Source organism: Hyla sarda, chromosome 9 (assembly GCF_029499605.1).
Source record: "Hyla sarda isolate aHylSar1 chromosome 9, aHylSar1.hap1, whole genome shotgun sequence".
NCBI classification, from domain to species: domain Eukaryota; kingdom Metazoa; phylum Chordata; class Amphibia; order Anura; family Hylidae; genus Hyla; species Hyla sarda.
Genome location: NC_079197.1, coordinates 35,174,797 through 35,196,797, shown reverse-complemented (window position 1 = coordinate 35,196,797; position 22,001 = coordinate 35,174,797). Strand labels below are relative to the sequence as shown.

The 22,001-nt window shown below is 42.1% G+C and overlaps 1 protein-coding gene across 2 annotated transcripts in view; it reads left to right on the top strand.

Moving 5' to 3' along the window:
- RABGAP1 (RAB GTPase activating protein 1) overlaps positions 1-22,001 on the top strand; it is a 198,227-nt gene that overhangs the window by 118,898 nt on the left and 57,328 nt on the right. For both annotated transcript variants that reach the window (XM_056540844.1, XM_056540845.1), the window contains exons 14-16: positions 19,027-19,140; positions 20,401-20,475; positions 20,736-20,861. In XM_056540844.1, the coding sequence (XP_056396819.1) occupies positions 19,027-19,140; positions 20,401-20,475; positions 20,736-20,861 (315 nt within the window). The remainder of the gene's footprint in view (positions 1-19,026; positions 19,141-20,400; positions 20,476-20,735; positions 20,862-22,001) is intronic.

The window sequence follows — 22,001 nt, the reverse complement described above, 5'->3', positions numbered from 1 at the left end:
CCACATATTGAAAAAACAAAGCCTTAAAGGGGTACTTCACTGGCCAGCATTCAGAAGTAAATGTTCCGAACACTGTTTTCGTGCTGCGGAGGTTGGCCACGCCCCCTTGTGACATCACGCCCACGCCTCTCAATGCAAGTCTATGGTAGGGGTCATTTTGAGGGGGCATGGACGACCTCAGCAGTGCGAAAACGGCGTCCGGAACATTTACAAATTTCGAATGCTGGCCAGTGGAGTACCCCTTTAAGTACATGGTAAATGTTTGTGTGTTTTTTTGGAGACTGATAACACTATGTCATTGCCTCCATTAACCCTGTATGTTGGGAGTTTTCCCTGGCTTATACGCAGTCGTAATGTGAACAGAGCCTTATTTTTGCCTCGTTTGTTTTTGTCATCGTTTTTTAAGATGATGTAATATATTTATTTTACCCATGAATGTCTGGGATTTTCTATACGCATTGGAATAAAGTGTTCAGCAATGTTTGGTATGATTCACTATGTAAGAATGGAGTCTTGTCAGTTTTTCTCACGGAGTCTACGCAATAAGATCTGTTGTATATTTGTGTTATGCGTTAACCAATTTGTAGCATGTTTATTTCTCAGTAACCAGGCTGTTATGCTATGTTATTTATTTTTAGTTTTTTTTTCATGGCTTAGGGCTTTATTATAATAACATTTCTATAATTCTGATTATATTAATGCAAAACACAGGGTATAGAGAAGATATACACAACTTTAATCAAGTAAGTCCTAAGCCAAAAAAGTAGGAACTTGGCGCCCAATTGGAAAGAAGATTATATAACAATTTCCGTTTTAATTTTGCAGCCAAAATTCTTATCAATGGTCTTTTTTTTTACCCCATGTAGCTACATTTACACATGAAGTTAGTATTTTTTTTTTTAAGGATCAAAACAAGTTTAATGAATTTTTTTCGAAGTAAACTGTTGACCTCCTGAATTTGTTTTTTTTTTTAATCATTCAAAGAGGTTTTTTTAAAGAAAACGTAACAAACCAAGCATAAATTACAAAATGCTGTGAATGACCCTATGGCCTTGAGGGGCCATAAACTAGGCGGGTCAGCAATTAAACACCAAAATAACACAATAAAATAGGACAGTTAGTTGACCACTGAAATTTTAAGCATAATACTAAAATGTTTTGCTTAACATGCTTGTAGTAGTCATTTGTTAGGGTAGTCACAATTTTGTTTGGGACCTATAGTTTGGAGAGTTTATTTTTGGGATGAACAAGTACATAACCATCAGTCAGTACTATAAGAACTTTACTGAAGTCTGTAAATTTGGTATTTCCATAAAAATTATATAATGGCAAATTTCTGGTTGTTGATGTGTGATTTGAAGCAGGCCTCCGGGCTGTTGTTTGATCAGCTTTTCCTTTTTTGGTGATTTTTGTTTATAATCATTAAAAAATACTCCACATGGTGTGGAATTTACTTCTATAGTCCCCCTGGCTTGTTTATGGCACCATTTACTGCTCCCCACTGCTCCATTTTCTTTCTGCTGCTTCCTCATGCACACCCTATTAAAACTACATTTCCCAGCAGTCTTTACTGCCAAGACCAGTAGAAAGGGGGTGTGGCTTGCCAGTATGATGGCAGAAGGGGTGTGGCTTGACGAGCTATGATAGGGAGGGGGTGACTTCTTTGGATGATATCTTGAAGGGGTGAGGCTTGTCAATATGTCTGAAAGGAGTGTGGCTTACAAGGCAAGAACGCTAAAATCCAGGACAAAGTGTCACATGTTCTCTGTCTCTGTTGGGGAGGGGGATAGGGGACAAAGTCTTAGCATATTCCAACAGGGAAAATGGCCTCGTACAGGTAATAAGGCTTATACCAGCTGTTTCTCTGGAATGGCAGCACCAATCCGGGTGAGTTATACATCATTTTGATAATGATTTACCCGCTCTATAACCCTGTGTGAACCAGCTGTGAGTTTATCTTTTTAAATGGGTTGTGCAGTGAAAAGAAACATATTCCCTATCCACAGGATTGGGAAGAAGCGTCTGATCATGGGGGTCTGACTGATCTATCAAATGGGCCCCAGCTCTTGGAGCTGAGCACGTGCTGGGGACGGCACGTGCTCCATTCATTTCTATGGGAGTGCCGGAGATGCCCAAGTACAGCTTTCTGGTCTTTTCAACACTTCCATAGAAAATGAATGAAGCGCGTGCCATCCCAAGCGCAAACTCTGCTCAGAGAGCCAGGACCTGTTTAGGAGATCGCAGGGGGTCCCAGCGGCCTGACCCGCCACTTATTCCCTATGCTGTGGACGTCTGATGTTAAGGGTAACTGAAAACTCTGTTCGCTTTAGCTGTCCTGGCTCTGTCATAAACAAAACCTATGCAGTGGGAACAGAATATATGGCTGTGATTCAGTCATTTTTGATACGGAGAAGTATCACTTTGTGACAGAACCTGATGGACTCCATTATAAGACAGTGGGGTGCATCATGCAAGCTGGCACAACTATGTAGTTTCCATTTGTAACATTTATATACATTGATTTACTAATCCTTTAAAGTAAACCCGTGGCCACTACTTCTGTGCTTTTTTAACAAATGCTTTAGTTCCCCATGAACATGTTTGTACTAAATAGTACTAAAAAACTCGGGAAATTATTATTTTTTTTATACCTCTGTGTTGTGCCGTTACTATGTTGTTCTTCCAAGGAATGTATGAGTAAATAGCCAACTGGGTGTTACTAGTTGGGCATGTCCCTGCACTGTCAGCTTTGATTGGATAGTGTCAAACCGTTTAGGGACACCCCCTTCCCACCCCCAACTGATAACACCCAATTGGCTTTTATGTTTCTAGTAAGAATACCAGAGAAACGGCACAGCACTGATCTGGATGCACACTCCATGTTTTTGCTTAAATTGACGTGTCAGGAGAGATCTCACATCCTCACTAAATATGATGTCCCATTGTTTAACATTGAACTGTCAAAAAAAAAAGGATTTTTTTGATCTGATACTAGTATGATCCGCACTTACCTGTCATACAGGCTTGTAGATGATACTTACCGCGTCCCAAACCGTTGCTCCGTTCCACTGTAATTCATCTATTTCGGCACATGCAAATTAGTTGGTTGGGGCACAGGCAGAGCTACGAACTCTGCTTCAAGCACTGTGACGTCATCTTCGCCGGGAGCCGATCTTAGCCAAATGTCGCTTCCGGGTGTACCCAGGAAGTGGCGCATGCGCAGTACAGTAACAGGCCGAGTGAGCAGGAGAGGGGGATTTTTAATATGGAGGAGCTGGGCGCAGCTCACCCGGCAAAGATGACGTCACAGTGCCCGGAGCAGGGTTCGTAGCTCCACCCATGTCTCAAGCAACTAATTTGCATATAACGAAAAATATGAATTATGGCGGAACGGAGCGACGGTTTGGAACGCGGTAAGTATCATTTTGATCAGTATCGACCGCACTACAGGCCTGTGTGGGTGCGGGTCATACTGTTGACAGATTTCCTTTAACCTTGGTGGGTTTTCCTCAAGCGTTAGCTGGTCTAGAAAAAAATCTCTGCTGAGCATTTTAAACAACTCCTACTGGAATTATACCGGGTGGAGTTCACCTTTTGACCATTCCCGGTTTAGGACTTCTATTTTTAATTTACCTGTTATTACATAAAAATGCAAAGTAGGTCATTTCCAAACCTTGCAGGTTTAGTTTTGCTTCAGAATCTGTCAACTCATCATGCGGTGATGCTACTACTTCAGCAGAACGTGGCAATTATGTGGACAGGACGGGTAATCCTCTAGATGATCTACTGTCTGCAGCCATCGCAGGTCACTAGAATTGCCTTTGCCCAGAATTCCTCCTCTTTTTTTGTATCTCATTAACATTCCATAATGCAGTGAAATGTTGACCACACGGTTTTCATCTGATTTTATTTTTTTATTTTTTTCTTTCTGCACAATGTTATATCATTGCCAAAGAACACTGAAGAAACTTGCCTGTGGGGCAACATCAGCCTTAAAAGGAAAAGAAATTTCGAAGGAAGCCAATTTCACAGGGGACTGTTATTTTTAGAAGCAAACTATAATAACACTATGGATAAGGAAATCTACTCCATATACCAGCACATTGCATGTGACTCGAGACATTGAACAAGAGAAGTCCGAGAGAAATTCATAACAATTAGCGCTCAAGTTAATTGTCCATTTGTTATAAATAGGACAAATAGAAATGTCTGAACCGTAGACAAAACCCGGAAGTGGAACTGTTCTATGCAAAGTGCTGCATTTGTGTTAGAGAGTTTTATGTTTAGTCTGTGCCAGCCAAAAAAAGCTCGGACTACTAAATATAATTAACAAGGGCGGTGTGTAGCTAGTGCAGTGATCCCTCAACATACAATAGTTTCAACATACAATGGTCTTTTCTGGACCATTGTAACTTGAAACCAGACTCAACATACAATGCTACAGACAGTCCAGATCTGTGAGACATGTCACAACTGGAGGAACTGACCAATCAGAATGGGCATTTTACTGGTAAAACGAAGTGCATGCACTGACTGGCTGGCTGGTAGCGCCCCCTACAGTGCAGGGAGGAACTACATGTTATGTACTACTCCTTACCTGTGCCAGGGTTAGCTGCTCCTTTGGACACCAAATAAGGGCGGCTGCATTTGGGACACTGTGTGTACTGTACAGGACCCTGAAGAAGCTCCTGTCCTCTACATAAACCATTGTTTCCCAACCAGGATGTCTCCAGCTGTTGCAAAACTACAACTCCCAGCATGTCCGGACAGCCAACGGCTGTCCGGGCATGCTGGGAGTTGTAGTTTTGCAAAAGCTGGAGGCACCCTGGTTGGGAAACACTGACATAGACAGTGATTTACAGCTCCCAGCAGCTCTCTCTTTCTTTTATATGTATGGAATTGCTTTATCTGTATTAGTTATCTACTTATTTTTCTTTACTCCTCACTTTTTCCTTTTTTTTCGGATGACATTTTGGGGCTTCAGAACCAATTACCAGGTTTCCATAGAGTTATGGTCTCAACATACAATGGTTTCAACATACAATGGTCGTCCTGGAACCAATTAATATTGTAACTTGATGGACCACTGTACACTTATTGTATTATCACTATGTAATGTGCGCTTCATCTGCAGGCATCGTGTGTGAACAGTCACTTTGTTATTAATGGAGTAGACTTCATCACAGAACTGCCCAGAATAGAAAGTAACTCAGTGCATTGTTTTGTTTGTTTCCATTTTGTCTTTTTTTTTTTTTAAATACTGAAGTTCAACATAATTCTATAATATGTACAGGGATTTACAGACCCGTAAGGCACTCTGTGGGCAATTCTTAAAGGGGTACTCCGGCGAAAACCTTTTTTTTCTTTTAAATCAACTGGTGGCAGAAAGTTAAACATATTTGTAAATTACTTCTATTAAAAAAATCTTAATCCTTCCAGTACTTATTAGCTGCTGAATGCTACAGAGGAAATTCCTTTCTTTTTGGAACACTGATGACATCACGAGCACAGTGCTCTCTGCTGACATCTCTGTCCATTTTAGCAACCATGCATAGCAGATGCATAGCAGATGTATAGCAGATGTATGCTAAGGGCAGCATGGTGGCTCAGTGGTTAGCACTGCTGCCTTGCAATGCTGGGGACTTGGGTTCAAATCCCACTAAGGACAACAATAAATAAGCTTTATTATTATAATAACGTCAGCAGAGAGAACTGTGGTCGTGATGTCATCAGAGAGCATTCCAAAAAGAAAAGAATTTCCTCTGATGTATTCAGCAGCTAATAAGTACAGGAATGATTAAGATTTTTTAATAGAAGTCATTTACAAATATGTTTAACTTTCTGCCACCAGTTGATTTAAAAGAAAAAAGGTTTTCGCCGGAGTACCCCTTTAAAGGAAAGGATCCTGGAAGACCTCAGTACTGCTGCCCCTTCACAGGCTTTCACTTCACAGTAGGGCCTAACCACCCTCTGAGGGGAATTGTAGTTCTCTACAGATGGGAGTGCCACTGTGAAGGGGCCACAGCTCTGAATCAACATTGTGGTCCCTTCGTTTTTAGGAACAGAACTTCACCTTGGAGACCTCTGGGTTGTCTGTTGAGCGAGTCTTCTGTTAGGGCGCAGTGAATGTTGACCTAATAGCCTGTGTCAAAGGTACAGTATAAATACAGTAGCACACAGCAGTATACTGACAAATGAAAACTATAAAATTACTTTGTACACTAGTAATCCCTTGAATTCATAAAAAAAATTACATTTAAAAATAATCTCACTTCATTTTTTTCGTTTTCCCAAACCAATACAAGGGGCCAAATTTACGGTTTGTTGTTGTATTACATAGTGCTCCAATTGGGTTTTTAAACAAACCATTAACAGAAAAATTCTAAGCAGAGATAATACAGATATCCGTCAAATCCCCATGCTTACTTAATGTGTACTTTCTCCCCCCCAAATTTACCAAATAATCATACATTCTCTATAAATAGCTTAGATGTAAGTACGTTTTAAAGAGTTGTCCAGGCTGGGAGTGAGATTGCTCAATAATCTGAAATTATGTAAAATTGTCACTTTTGATAAATCCACTACAACTGCAAAAGTCAAAGCAAATTTTATTTCATCCTAAGGAGTTTTGCTAAGATATTTTAAGCAGTGTGGAAGCGGAAAGTAGCAAAATTTGCAACACATGGAAATGAAAAATGTGTGTACATAAACCGGAATGATTGGAATGGTTATGTTTACTGATTCTAGGGACGTGACTCCGACCCTTTTGTATAATACTAAACATTGCTTAAAAGGGATAAAAAAAACTTTTTATATGTTGTACATCTTGGCAAAACATTAACCTTTCTCATATAATTCATAAGACTATTGTATTTCCTTTTAATGGAAAAACTGGCTTAGAAAAACAACCATTAGGGATCCCTGTATCATCCAGAACATAATTCTGTTTGGCTGCAGCATCATCTTTGTCCAAGCTAAAGTACAGGCTAGGACAAAGTCCAGTGAAAGAGAGTGGGACTGGCACTCCTTGTGCTCACTCCTGTCCTATCAGACTGTAGCATGAAAACAGAGAGGAGGGGTTTACATAGCAGCCTGCAGTGATTGGATGAAGAGGCACAGCAGATTTGGAAGATGAGTCATGCAGAGTGAGGACATGCCCCCTTCAAAGCACAGAATGACAAAGCAAGTAAACAACTGATACAAGGTATTTGTGAGAGAAATACAGGTGGTAGACATGATCCTGTACATGATCAGAATTAGGTACCGAGTAACCTATAACCTGTTTTCTTTTGGGATATGACAATTTTTCAATTTATAAAAAAAATCCACAACATGGCCTAAATTCTCCATGGATTATTTTTTTCTGCCTACGTAAAAAATCTGCAACATGTGAGACCTTTTTCATACATCCTACTATGTGCATTCTTAACAATTTATATTTTATCCAAAACCTAGAGAGAATATATTGTGTTTTTCTTCAGTAGTACATTCTTTCTGTTACATTTGCTGCTGATGAAGATTATGCCCAGATATTGCTGCCTCACAGCATACATTTCACGTGGGCATGATTCCCAGCAGTGTTCCTAGTATGTTCAGCCAGGTGTAGTTTATTATTAACAATTAGTGTACATTGTGTGTTCTTTTCATGGGCCACTGTTAGTTTCTTTTTTTTCGATCATGGCTTAGGTAACTTCAGGCTTAACTCCACAGCATCTCCCATAAATTGCTGTAAAAATCATGGGATTACCATGACCAATTTTAGTGTCTCCCTGTGAGGAAAAAAACCCAAAACGTAAAGACCCTTGTGACCACAGCAATGATTGCTGATTATTTTAGGGAGCATTGAAGTCCTAAATTCTGTAATTTTATTCTCTATTGTTTGTTACTTTGAAGCCCTAGCCCAGTAGAGGAGCTGTCACCATTTTATCTCCTTAAGAAATAAACAAGGGTGTCCCTATCAAAATAGCTCTACGGGTGATGCTACACCAAACAAGAGATTTACAGATTTGCCCATTTGCCATTTTAAAGGGAATGTGTCATCAGAACATGACCTACTGTTTAAAGCTAGTTTTTATTTTAACCATATTATTCACAAAATTTTGATGATTTTTTTCATCTAGTTTTCCATTTTACTATCAATATTTTAACCGCTTAAGTATAAAGGCCATTTTAACGGAGAAATATGGTGCAAAACTTTTAAGTTTCTCTGTGCCCGGGCAGCAAAAACTAAAAAATCTAACTTTATTTCCCTATTACGCCAGTGTCAGCTTCCCATTCCTCCGGTGCTGCTCGGCTCCCTGCTTCTTAGGCGCTGAATGTCACACTGCGGTCAGCGTGTCGCCAGCCACAGCGATATCGCGTCTCGGCCGGTGATGGACTGAGTGCACTATCATGTAAGGAGCCGGCCCGAGCTGCGGCGCAAGGAGGGAACGTAGGAAGGTGAGTTAAAGTGTTTTCTTTTTTTTGCAGCCCAGGCACAAGGAAACGTAAAAGTCTTCCGCCACATTTCTCCTTTAACCTTAAAGGAGAACTCCGGAATATAAAAATTGTGGCCCATACTGCCGGTCAATGGGGTCTGCTGCGGATTTTCAGTTTATCCATCTGGATTTGCACCTAGTATACACAGAATACATTAGCAGGGAACTGGCTTCCTTTTTATACAGATTTCATCCACATACTGTGGAAACTGCACTGCAATTGCATGCAATAATAACTTTAGTGGGAAAGTGACGATTTCTAATCAGATCTTATTGTGATGGATTTTACTGTGGATCGGAATCGGCAAGGAAAGTAAAAAGCCTAAAATAAAAAAATTGCTATACTCTCCTCATCAATCTCCTTTTGCAATGTTTCCCTGATCCATGAAGCTGGATATACAGCTGCCACAGGAGCGCCAGGGAAGGTGAGCACAGTGGTATTTTATTTGGTTTTAGATGCCAACTCTTTTTGCAGGGAAATCCACAATAAATCTGTACTGTTAGGTCCACATTTCTGGGTGAATTTGCAAAATTAACGAAAAACTATAGCAATATGAGAAGTTTTAGTAGAAGTTATATCTACTAATCTACAAATTATTTATTAATAAATGTAAACACCTACATTTTGTTATCTATTTAGAATCACGCATTGAGCTACATACCACCAAATGTATGTACTAAGGGGAAAATGTATCTGAAGTGGTGTAGGTGAAAGCCTTTATACCCCTATAAAGTGCGTGATGGAAACTGTGTACGTGCACCAAGTGTATTAAATGGTGCAGTGCATGTAATAAATATGGTGCCGGTACACTTTTTTTTTTTTTTTTTACTTTAGTACTCCACTTTGTATGGTGCCTTCCCTGTTACTTTTTCTGCAACTTTTAAACCTGTGTGCCAAAATGACCGACTTTTTACAAATGCTGTCAACAGACAGTTTTGTAAGCCAGGTCTAGGCTGGTGTAGATTTTCGACAAATTGTGTGACAAATCGCTATGATAAATTCCTTACCACTGCAATAAATTTACCAGACTATGGCATATCTATACAAGTTTAGAAAAAGCTTTTAAAACAAAAGTCGCAATGAAAAATCTTTAAGCAGGAACTGAGACAGATTATGTGACAAATTAACACCACAAAAACAGGATAAAACCAACAATAAATTCCCCTCCCCCTCCTAAAGTTTTAGTCTAGAGTTTAAGGGGTTGTACAGTATTAGAAAATCACTGCTTCTTTTTTTGCAAAAACAGCACCACTCCTGTCCACAGGTTGTGTGTGGTATTGCAGCTCAGCTCCATTGTAGTGAATAAGACTGAGTTGCAGTACTACACACAACCTGTGGAGAGGAGAGGTGCTGATTTTGTAAAAAACCTGCACTCAGCACAACCCATTTGCCACATTGCCTTCTTAGAAAGTGATCTATAGTAACTTATATATCATACTAAAACTGGGAATGGCAAGTTGAGTCTCTCTAAAGGGGACATAAAGCTGGTAACATACTATGATTACAGGAGACTTGTCACTGGTTTAAAGGAGACATCCCATGCAGACCTTTTTTCTGCCATTATGTCTGTGTTGCCAGAAAATAAAGAAACAAACAGGACTCCCCTGCTGCTGCTCCCTTGGTATCACCGCTCCATTACTCAGCTCCGGCACTGGTCGCTGAGGCTTATGGGTTGATCACGAGCAACTAGGAAGAAGACTGCAGTGGAGGACTGGAGAGGCGATACCAAGGCAGCAAGAGAGCAGCGGTAGGTGAGTCCCGTTTGTTGTTTATATTGTGGCAGCTCCGCAAAAATGGCAGAATAAAGTTCTGCATGGGATATCGCCTTTAAGCAAACATCCCCTCCCTGCAGTATGAGAGGGGAGGAGGAGGAACAACGTATGTAGTGGGAGCTAGCAGGCTTGTACCACAGGGGGTCAGTCTTGGGTCCTGTTCTATTTAATATATTCATTAATGACCTTGTAGAGGGGTTGAATAGTAAAGTAGTAATCTTTGCAGATGATACTAAACTCTGTAAAGCAGTAAACACAATAGAAGACAGTGCACTGTTACAAATGGATCTGGATAGGTTGTAGGTTTGGGCTGGGAAGTGGCAGATGAGGTTCAACACTGATAAATGTAAGGTAATGCACATGGGGAAGAAAAATCTGGGCTGGGATTATGTATTAAATGGGAGAACACTTGGGATGACTGACGTGGAAAAGGACTTGGGAGTCTTAGTTAATAGTAAATTTAGCTGTAGTGACCAGTGTTGGGCAGCTGCTACCAAGGCAAATAAAATCATGGGGTGCATCAATAGGGGCATAGATGCCCACGACAAGGAAATAATTCTACCGCTGTACAAATCACTAGTCAGACCACACATATAATACTGTGTACAGTACTGGGCACCAGTGTACAAGAAAAATATAGGGGAGCTGGAGAGGGTTCAAAGACGGGCAATCAGGGTAATATGGGGAATGGGAGGACTACAGTACCCAGAAAGATTATCAGAATTAGGGTTATTTAGTTTAGAAAAAAGAAGGATTAGGGGAGACCTAATAACTATGTATAAATATATCAGGGGACAGTACAGAGATTTCTCCCATGATCTATTTATACCCAGGACTGTAGATTGATCCAGGGATTTATTCTGATGCCATATTTGGAGTCGGGAAGGAATTTTTACCTCTAGTATGAAGGTTTTTTGCCTTCCTCTGGATCATCTCAGTAGGGACTCATTAGGGTTATAGATTGAACTTGATGGACTCTGGTCTTTTTTTTTCCAACCTTATGAATTATGAACTATGTTACTAAGTTACTATGTGGTGGCCAGGCAGCATCACAGCTTCAGCGTATCTCTATCATGGTAATGGCAACCAGTACAAGAGGTCTGTGGCATGAATGGCAAAGATCTGAGGTGAAACTCTTCACAAAGGTGCCAAGCATACGTAAGAGCAGTGACAAGATCCCTCCCGGTCTTACTTTACAGACATTTTAAGGGTATGTTCACACATGCATTTTTTTTTTCAAGTCAATGGCTAGCAAAATCGCCGGCAAAAAAATCTGCAGCAAAATATGCACATGTGAATGTACCCTGAAGGGGAATTTCCATCTTTGACATCAATGACATAATATGCCTCAAATGATAGATGCCAGTCTTGCCTATGTGACTGATACCTCTGTCAAGAACAAAGATCCCCCAACCACTTTTTAGCCAGCGACCACATCCAAGTGGAGAAAGAATGGAGAGGTGAATGTGTTACATAGTTTCTCTCTCTATAGAAGACCCACCGGAATGTGCAGCAACCTTCCCATTCATTCTCCACCTGTATGAAGGTGGATTGAAGATTTAAAGGGGGCTTGAAATGTCACGGATATCTATTAAATGTATGAGCTGGAAATATTCCTTTAAACCCATGATAACTCCTCTTTGGAATACTTCAATCACACGTCAGAAGATGAGTGCCAACATGCCAGTGGGCATAGTTAAAGGGGCAAGCCCCCTCCCATAGACTTGCATTGAGGGGCATGGCCGACCCCCGCAGCATGATAACAGCATTTGGAACATTTAGTTCCGAACACTGGCCAGTGGAGTACCCCTTTAAGGGGTATTCCAGTGGAATTGTTTTTTTTTCTTACATTAACTGGTGCCATAAACTTAAACAGATTGGTAAGTTACTTCTATTTAAAAATCTTAATCCTTCCAGTACTTATCAGCTGCTGTATGCTCCTGAGGAAGTTCTTTTCATTTTGATTTTCTTTTCTGTCTGACCACAGTGCTTTCTGCTGACACCTCTGTCTGTCTCAGGAACTGTCCAGAGCAGGATAGGTTTGCTATGGGAATTTGCTCCTACTCTGGACAGTTCCTGACACGGACAGAGGTGTCAGCAGAGAGCACTGTGGTCAGACAGAAAAGGAATAAAATAAAAAAAAGAACTTCCTCTTGAGCATACAGCATCTGAACTGCACTGGAAGGATTAAGATTTTTAAGTAGAAGTAATTTACAAATCTAATTAACATGGAAAGGCAGGAAAAGGAGAGGGCATGCAAAAAGGTTTACTTCACCTGTAGTAGAGATACAGCGTAGTATCGGTGGCCTATAACAACGTCTCCTGCGGGGTGCACACACAAAACGTATGAAGTATCACTAAATGCAATGAAGAAAGCACGTACATGCACTCACCGCTCAGCGGAGACAGCTCGGTGTGGGAGTCCGGTTCACGGAAAGCTGGGTCTCAGCATCGGCGCAGGTAGATGGGTGCTCGGAGGCTACGCCGGCTTTTTCACATGTGTGAAACAGCCGGCGTAGCCTTCGTGCGCCGATGCTGAGACCCAGCTTTCCGTGAACCGGACTCCCACACTGAGCTGTCTCTGCAGAGCGGTGAGTGCACGCACGTGCTTTCTTTATTGCATAGAATTTACAAATCTGTTTAACTTCCTGGCACCAGTTGATTTAAAATATTTTTTTTTTTCCCACCGGAGTACCCCTTTAAGGATTACTGACTGGGAAACTGACATAGTTCTTGCATTCTCACAGACCCTTATAACCGTGACATGTCAGGGGTGGATTTCATATGGATTACCCCCTTACAGGGGTCAGTCTGCTCACATACACTCCGATTAGCCAGGATAATGCATAGGTCTATAGGTACTGATAAGTCGGAGAGTTTGTCCTGTGATGTCAGCCCTAGGGTGACCCTTTTGATGTTGGTTTTGAGGCTCTGCTGGGCTTCACATTTCTTCTAGATTAACCTTTTCTCTTCTATGAGAATATAATCCAGTACTAAGGAGCTCATTTCACACGACTCCTTCTAGATCTGTTTATTGCTCTCCCTATCTTCCTGCGTTTACACAGGGTGTGTGCTCCAAAGGGTTTCCTCCAGTTCTCACTACCCTTCAAGCTTGAGAAATTGCCCAGGGAGCCAGTTCTCACAGAAAGGTATAAAAATAGGAGGAGGTTAGCCGATGCCTATGGCACAGTCCTCGGCGCAGGCCAAGCTTAGGAAAACATGCTCTTTGTTTAAATCATTTCAGTGTTGTTATCGCTTCCTCAAGATGGAATCGAATAGAAAACCCCACATGTAAGACTTCTGGCTGCGCTTCCTCAGAGCTGGGACTGGTAACGCGTCGTGCACGTGAGGTGACGGAACAATCACGATTTCATGGCTGATGTTCTGCTGCCTTTGTGTATAGCGAGTCTTTAGTCTGTGTCAAAGTGCATGGTCTCTTTAATATCTCAATTTCTAAAGATAATGTCATTTTTTTTCCCCCCCCAGACGTTCACGGTTTTTATATGATTGTTACATGTTGTTAACCCCTTAAGGACCGGGGGGTTTTCCGTTTTTGCATTTTCGTTTTTTGCTTCTTGCCTTTAAAAAAATCATAACTCTTTCAATTTTGCACCTAAAAATCCATATGATTGCTTATTTTTTGCGCCACCAATTCTACTTTGTAATGACGTCAGTCATTTTGGCCAAAAATCTACGGTGAAGCGGAAAAAAAAAATCATTGTGCGACAAAATTGAAAAAAAAAACGCAGTTTTGTAACTTTTGGGGGCTTCCGTTTCGACGTAGTACATTTTTCGGTAAAAATGACACCTTATCTTTATTCTGTAGGTTCATACGATTAAAATGATCCCCTACTTATATAGGTTTGACTTTGTCGCACTTCTGGAAAAAATCATAACTTCATGCAGGAAAATTAATACGTTTAAAATTGTCATCTTCTGACCCCTATAACTTTTTTATTTTTCCGCGTATGGGGCGGTATGAGGGCTCATTTTTTGCGCCGTGATCTGAAGTTTTTAACGGTATTTTTGCATTGACAGGACTTATTGATCGCTTTTTATTCATTTTTAAATTATATAAAAAGTGACCAAAAATGCACTATTTTGGACTTTGGAATATTTTTGCGCGTACGCCATTGACCGAGCGGTTTAATTAATGATATATTTTTATAATTCGGACATTTCCACACCCGGTGATACCATATATGTTTATTTTTATTTACTGTTTTTTTTTAAGGGAAAAGGGGGGTGATTCAAACTTTTAAGAGGGGAGGGGTTAAATGATATTCATTCACTTTTTTTTTGCAGTGTTATAGCTCCCATAGGGACCTATAACACTGCACACACTGATCTTCATCATTGATCAATGGTTTCTCATAGGAAACCAGTGATCGACGATTCTGCCGCATGACTGCTCATGCCTGGATCTCAGGCACTGAGCAGTCATTCGGCGATCGGACAGCGAGGAGGCAGGTAGGGGCCCTCCCGCTGTCCTGTAAGCTGTTCGGGATTCCGCGATTTCGCCGCGGCTATCCCGAACAGCCCACTGAGTTAACCGGCACTTTTTACTTTCGCTTTTAGCCGCGTGACTCAGCTCTGAGCGCGCGGCTAAAGGATTAATAGCGCGTGGCCTTTGGCTGTCCGGGCATGCTGGGAGTTGTAGTTTTGCAACATCTGGAGGTCCGCAGGTTGGAGACCACTGCTTTAGACCATCATTTATTTACCCTATATTTAAAGGGGTACTCTGGCAGAAAAACAATTTATTTTAAATCAACTGGTGCCAGAAAGTTAACCCCTTAACCTCTTAAGGACCCATGACGTACTAGAACGTCCTGGCACCCTGGGCTTTAAGGACCCAGGACGTACTAGTACGTCCTGGTGTTTCTCCGGTCTCTGCCGCGCCCCGGGCAGAGATCGGAAGCGGATGCCTGCTGAAATGCTTCAGCAGGCATCCAGGGCAAACGCCCAGGGGGGCCATGTAGGTCCCCCATGTCGTCGATCGCCGCAAATCGCAAGGGAAATCACCCCTGCGATCTGCGGCGATACCGGGCTGATCGGGTCTCTGGGACCCGACCGCCCGCTAATTTTGCATGATCCCGGCTGTCACAGACAGCCAGGACCATGCTGAAGTATAGGAGCGAGGTGGCAAGCCGGCCACCTCCTATACCCTGCGAACCGTCGGTTAGTTAACCGACCAATCGCAGGGGGGGGGGGGGCGGTTACTTCCTCCCGTCCTGCCCGGCCCCTGGATGTCCGGAGAGGACGGGAGGAAGACCGGAGGACGTGGCGGGGGACGGGGGAGTGCCAGGGACCGGCCCCGGTACTTACCTCGTCCCTGAAGACCCGGATCCCGGCGATGAAGATGGCGGCGGCGGCGACAGGTGAGTAGATCTTCAGCCGCGGTCGGGCCATTTACAGCAATGCACGGCTGCCTGGGCATGCTGGGAGTTGTGGTTTTGCAACAACTGGAGGCACACTGGTTGGGAAACATTGTCTGTTTCCTAACTCAGTGTTTCCCAACCCGTGTGCCTCCAGCTGTTGCAAAACTATAACTGCCAGCATGCACTGATAGACCATGCATGCTGGGAGTTGTGGTTTTGCAACAGCTGGAGGTCCCCCCTCCCCCCTGTGAATGTACAGGGCACATTCACATGGGCAGGGGGCTTACAGTGAGTATCAGGCTGCAAGTTTGCGGTGCAGCAAATTTTGCGCGGCAGCTCAAACTCGCAGTGGGAAACTCGCTGTAATCCCCCGCCCGTGTGACTGTACCCTAAAAACACTACACTACACTAACACAAAATAAAATAAGTAAAAAACACTACATATACACATACCCCTACACAGCCCCCTCCCCTCCCCAATATAAATGAAAAACGTCTGGTACGCCACTGTTTCCAAAATGGAGCCTCCAGCTGTTGCAAAACAACAACTCCCAGTATTGCTGGACAGCTGTTTACTGTCCAAGCATGCTGGGAGTTTTGCAACAGCTGGAGGCACCCTGTTTGGGAATCACTGGCGTAGAATACCCCTATGTCCACCCCTATGCAAATCCCTAATTCAGGCCCCAAATGCACATGGCGCTCTCACTTTGGAGCCCTGTCGTATTTCAAGGCAACAGTATAGGGCCACATATGGGGTATCGCCGTACTCGGGAGAAATTGCCTAACAAATTTTGGGGGGCTTTTTCTCCTTTCACCCCTTATGAAAAGGGGAAGTTGGGGTCTACACCAGCATGTTAGTGTAAAAAAAAAAATTTTTTACACTAACATGCTGGTGTTGCCCTGTACTTTTCATTTTGACAAGACTTAAAAGGGAAAAAAGCCCCCCAAAATTTGTATTGCAGTTTCTCCCCACTACGGAGATACCCCATATGTGGGCGTAAAGTGCTCTGGGGGCGCACAACAAGGCCCAGAAGGTAGCGTGCACCATGTACATTTGAGGTGATTTGCACAGGGGTGTTTGATTGTTACAGCGGTTTTGACAAACGCAAAAAAAAAAAAAAAAAAAACACATGTGACCCCATTTTGGAAACTACATCCCTCACGGAATGTAATGAGGGGTGCAGTGAGAATTTACCCCCCACTGGTGTCTGACAGAACTTTGGAACAGTGGGCTGTGCAAATAAAAAATTTTGTACAGCCCACTGTTCCAAAGATCTGACAGACACCAGTGGGGGGGTAAATGCTCACTGTACCCCTTGTTACGTTCCTCAAGGAGTCTAGTTTCCAAAATGGTATGCCATGTGTTTTTTTTTTTTTTTGCTGTCCTGGCACCATAGGGGCTTCCTAAATGCGACATGCCCCCGAGCAAAATTTGCTCTCAAAAAGCCAAATATGACTCCTTCTCTTCTGAGCATTGTAGTTCGCCCGTAGTGCACTTCAGGTCAACTTATGGGGTACCTCCATACTTAGAAGAGATGGGGTCACACATTTTGGGGGGTATTTTCTGCTATTAACCCTTGCAAAAATTTGAAATTTGGGGGGAAACACACATTTTAGTGAAATTTTTTTTTTTTTTTTTTACATATGCAAAAGTCGTGAAACACCTGTGGGGTATTAAGGCTCACTTAATTCCTTGTTACGTTCCTCAAGGGGTCTAGTTTTCAAAATGGTTTGCCATGTGTTTTTTTTTTTTTTTTTTTTTGCTGTTCTGGCACCATAGGGGCTTCCTAAATGCAACATGCCCCCCAAAAACCATTTCTGAAAAACGTACTCTCCAAAATCCCCTTGTCGCTCCTTCGCTTTTGAGCCCTCTACTGCGCCCACCGAACACTTTACATAGACATATGAGGTATGTGCTTACTCGAGAGAAATTGGGCTACAAATACAAGTATAAATTTTCTCCTTCTACCCCTTGTAAAAATTCAAAAATTGGGTCTACAAGAAAATGCGAGTGTAAAAAATTAAGATTGTGAATTTTCTCCTTCACTTTGCTGCTATTCCTGTGAAACACCTAAAGGGTTAAAACGCTTACTGAATGTCATTTTGAATACTTTGGGGGGTGCAGTTTTTATAATGGGGTCATTTATGGGGTATTTCTAATATGAAGACCCTTCAAATCCACTTCAAACCTGAACTGGTCCCTGAAAAATAGTGAGTTTGAAAATTTTGTGAAAAATTGGAAAATTTCTGCTGAACTTTGAAGCCCTCTGGTGTCTTCCAAAAGTAAAAACACATCAATTTTATGATGCAAACATAAAGTAGACATATTGTATATGTGAATATAATAAAAAATATATTTGGAATATCCATTTTCCTTACAAGCAAAGAGCTTCAAAGTTAGAAAAATGCTAAATTTTCAAATTTTTCATCAAATTTTGGGATTTTTCACCAAGAAAGGATGCAAGTTACCCCAAATTTTACCACTATGTTAAAGTAGAATATGTCACTAAAAAACAATCTCGGAATCAGAATAATAACTAAAAGCATTCCAGAGTTATTAATGTTTAAAGTGACAGTGGTCAGATGTTCAAAAAATGGCCGGGTCCTAAGGTGTAAAATGGCTGGGTCCTTAAGGGGTTAAAGGGGTACTACCGTGGAAAACTTTTTTTTTTTTTTTTTTTAAATCAACTGGTGCCAGAAAGTTAAACAGGTTTGTAAATCACTTCTATTAAAAAATCTTAATCCTTCCAGTACTTTTTAGGGGCTGTAAACTAAAAGAGAAATCCAAAAAAGAAATGCGTTTCCTGTGATGTCCTGACCACAGTGCTCTCTGCTGACCTCTGCTGTCCATTTTAGGAACTGTCCAGAAAAGCATACGTTTGCTATGGGGATTTTCTTCAGTTCCTAAAATGGACAGCAGAGGTCAGCAGAGAGCACTGTGGTCAGGACATCACAGGAAATGCATTTCTTTTTTGGATTTCTCTTTTTTTTTCAATAGAAGTGATTTACAAATCTGTTTAACTTTCTGGCACCAGTTGATTAAAAAAAAAAAAAAAAAAAAAGTTTTCCACTGTAGTACCCCTTTAAGGACTTTTTTTCTCCTTTTTTTCAGTTTTTGCCTTTTTCGTTTTTTTATCCTCACTTCTTAAAAATCATAACCCTTTTAATTTTGCACCTACAGACCCATATGATGGCTTATTTTTTGCGCCACCAATTCTACTTTTTAATGACATCAGTCATTTTACCCAAAAATTTATGGTGAAACAAAAAAATAATAATCATTGTGTGACAAAATTGAAGAAAAAGCGCCATTTTGTAAATTTGGAGGCTTCCGTTTCTATGTGGTAAATTTTTCGGTAAAAAATGGACTTATAGTGATACATTTTTTCTCCCCTCAGGAGTCTCCACAGGACAGCGCCATCACACGTGATATCAACAGAACGTTCCCAGCTCATGACTACTTCAAAGATACCGGGGGAGATGGACAGGACTCTCTTTACAAAATCTGTAAGGTAATAAATCACAAAAGAGGGGATTTTGGAGTTTTACTGTCATTTTTGAGAAGATGCTCCGGCATACAAGATGCACCCAATTTTAAAGGAGGAAAATCTAGGGAAAAAAAGATTCTGATCCAAATACAATGTAAAGTATAGGACAGTGATCTTCAACCTGCGGACCTCCAGATGTTGCAAAACTACAACTCCCAGCATGCCCGGACAGCCGCTGGCTGTCCGGGCATGCCAGGAGTTGTAGTTTTGCAACATCTGGAGGTCCGCAGGTTGAAGACCACTGGTATAGAAGGTAATACGCACGTGTCCCCGCCACTCTGGACCCGTCACCGCTGTCCTGGATGTCGCCCTCCATCGCTGTCGCCGCAGCCCGGGGTGTCCCCGTCACTCTGGAACGTCTTTGCTGCCCGGTATCCTCTCTCTCCGTCCCCGCCATCACGCCGCTACGCATGCTGCTCCTATTGGACGACGGGACGGCGTGCGCAACGACGTGATGACGACGGAGAGCGCCGGCCATGCATGGGATCCCAACACGAAGCCGACACCAAGGAGGCAGGTAAGGTCCCTCCCGGTGTCCTGTAAGCTGTTCGGGATGCTGTTATTTCACTGCGGCGGTCCTGAACAGCCCGACTGAGCAGCCGGGTTAGTGTCACTTTGGCTTCAGATGCGGCGGTCAGCTTTGATCGCCGCATCTGAAGGGTTAATACAGGGCATCACCACGATCGGTGAAGTCGTGTATTAGCCGCGGGTCCCGGCCGTTGATGGCCGTAGGGACCGCCGCTATATGACAGGATTTTAATGTGTATTTGCCGTATAAGACGCACCAACTTATACGGCGAAAAATACGGTACATAACCATCTCTGGAAGTAAAAGAAAGCTAACTCTAGGTCTATATAGACCCTGTACTGTTAGTCAGTGATAGTTTAGTGAAGGCGTTATCCTGCTGTATACTAATGGAGGAGCTTGATCATTCTCAAGCCAGTCAGAGGTGCTGAGATGGCCCATATGCCGCCCTCCAGTTTAGACTTCTTCAAGAAGGGTCTGGTGTGTTTCAATAGACAAGACTTCAATGCTAGTGTGTGTTCATTCACTTTGCATGCATGGTGTAAATCATAGGATAAATATGATAGGTTGTGGGATGTCTGCCATGTGCTTATGAATAATATGCTTTAAAAAAAAAAAGAAAAAAAACTACTGATGCTTGAAGTTTACAACTTGTTTTAGGAAGTTATGACTGTCTGTCTGCCGTCATGTTTTTCTAGGCCTATTCTGTGTACGATGAAGAAATCGGGTATTGCCAAGGACAGTCCTTCCTTGCTGCAGTTCTCTTGCTACATGTAGGTATATTGCTGTGTCACTTTTCAGTGTTTTTTCATAAATCTTGTCATTAACCATGGACACCATGTATTAATATGCTGTGAAGGTACCGATGTGTCATTATTTAGTCTTATACTTCGATTTATCCTGACCCGTCTTGGCCTTTGGGATCACGCTCATCTGGGATCTTTCATACAAACATGTGTCTGGGGAATAGCAGTTGTGTTTATATAGAAGAGATCCGGCAGGATGATTACATCTTTTTTTTCTGCTTCCACAGATGCCTGAAGAACAAGCTTTCAGCGTCCTGGTCAAAATCATGTTCGATTATGGTCTCAGGGAACTTTTCAAACAGAATTTCGAAGATCTGCACTGCAAGTTCTATCAGCTGGAGCGTCTGATGCAGGTCAGCATATAGTTTCAATGTGTTCAAAAGTCTTCAGACCGTTTTTCATATATTATGTTGCGCATTGTGCTTAAATTTAAAAAAAAAAATGTTCCCGATAAATCTGCACTCAATACCCCATAATAAGAATGTGAAAACATCTTTTCTTTTCTAATTTATTAAAAAGGAAATACTAAAATTTTGCAGGGACATAAGTGTTTCTCTTGTAGATCATCAGCTATGATACCTGAAATTTAGCTCTTGATGATCTAGAAGATATTTCTACACCTAGATTGGCATCACCTGTGGTAAATTCTATGATTTGGAAGGAGACAGGCCTGTCTATATAAAGCATCACAGCTGACATTGCATATCAGAACAAAAACCAAGCCATGAGGAACTGCCTGTAGAGCTCACAGACAGGATTATGTTAGAGGCACAAATCTTGATTGAAGAGTACATAAAAAAGTATACAGTACTTGAAAGTTCCCAAGAACACAGTGGAATTCATAATTCTTAAAGAGTACCTATCATCAACTGTCCCTAATCCCCCTCCCCATCTGTCCCTGACTCTCACTGACTCTATCCCTGTCTTCATTTGTACCCAAAACCACCTATAAATACTTTTTTTTTTAATCCCCTGTAGCTGCTCAAAGTCATGCTGTTAGCTAGGGAGGAAGGGGTGTGGCCGGGCAGGAGAGACGTCATCTGATGCCTGCTAGGGTGCACTTCCGCCCTTCTTCCACTTCACACAGAGATATATATATATTTATATCTCCAATGCCCATTACCTTGCTGCTCCCTGCTGAAGACCTTGATCAGACTCGGGAGAGGCAGACTCGATCCTCTTCTGTGCAGCTGTGCGCTACACTGACATTTGGCCAGCCCACACGGGTTCTCCTTGCAAGGGGGAGCAGCCGGATGATGCAGCTGGCCAGATCATAAGCGCCCGTGCCGCCGTCACAGCGCTTGCTCCCGCCTGTCATTCAGAGCTGCGCTGTGCTCTTTATTGTCCGGCTGCACTGAGATTTCTGACTCATGCTGCCAGGCCGGCATGAGTCTGAAATCTATGTGCCGGGGCATGTAGGGAGACCCCTAGTGGTTGTTTTTTTTAAAGTAAAAAAATTATAAAAATACATTTTTAATTAATCTAAATGTAAT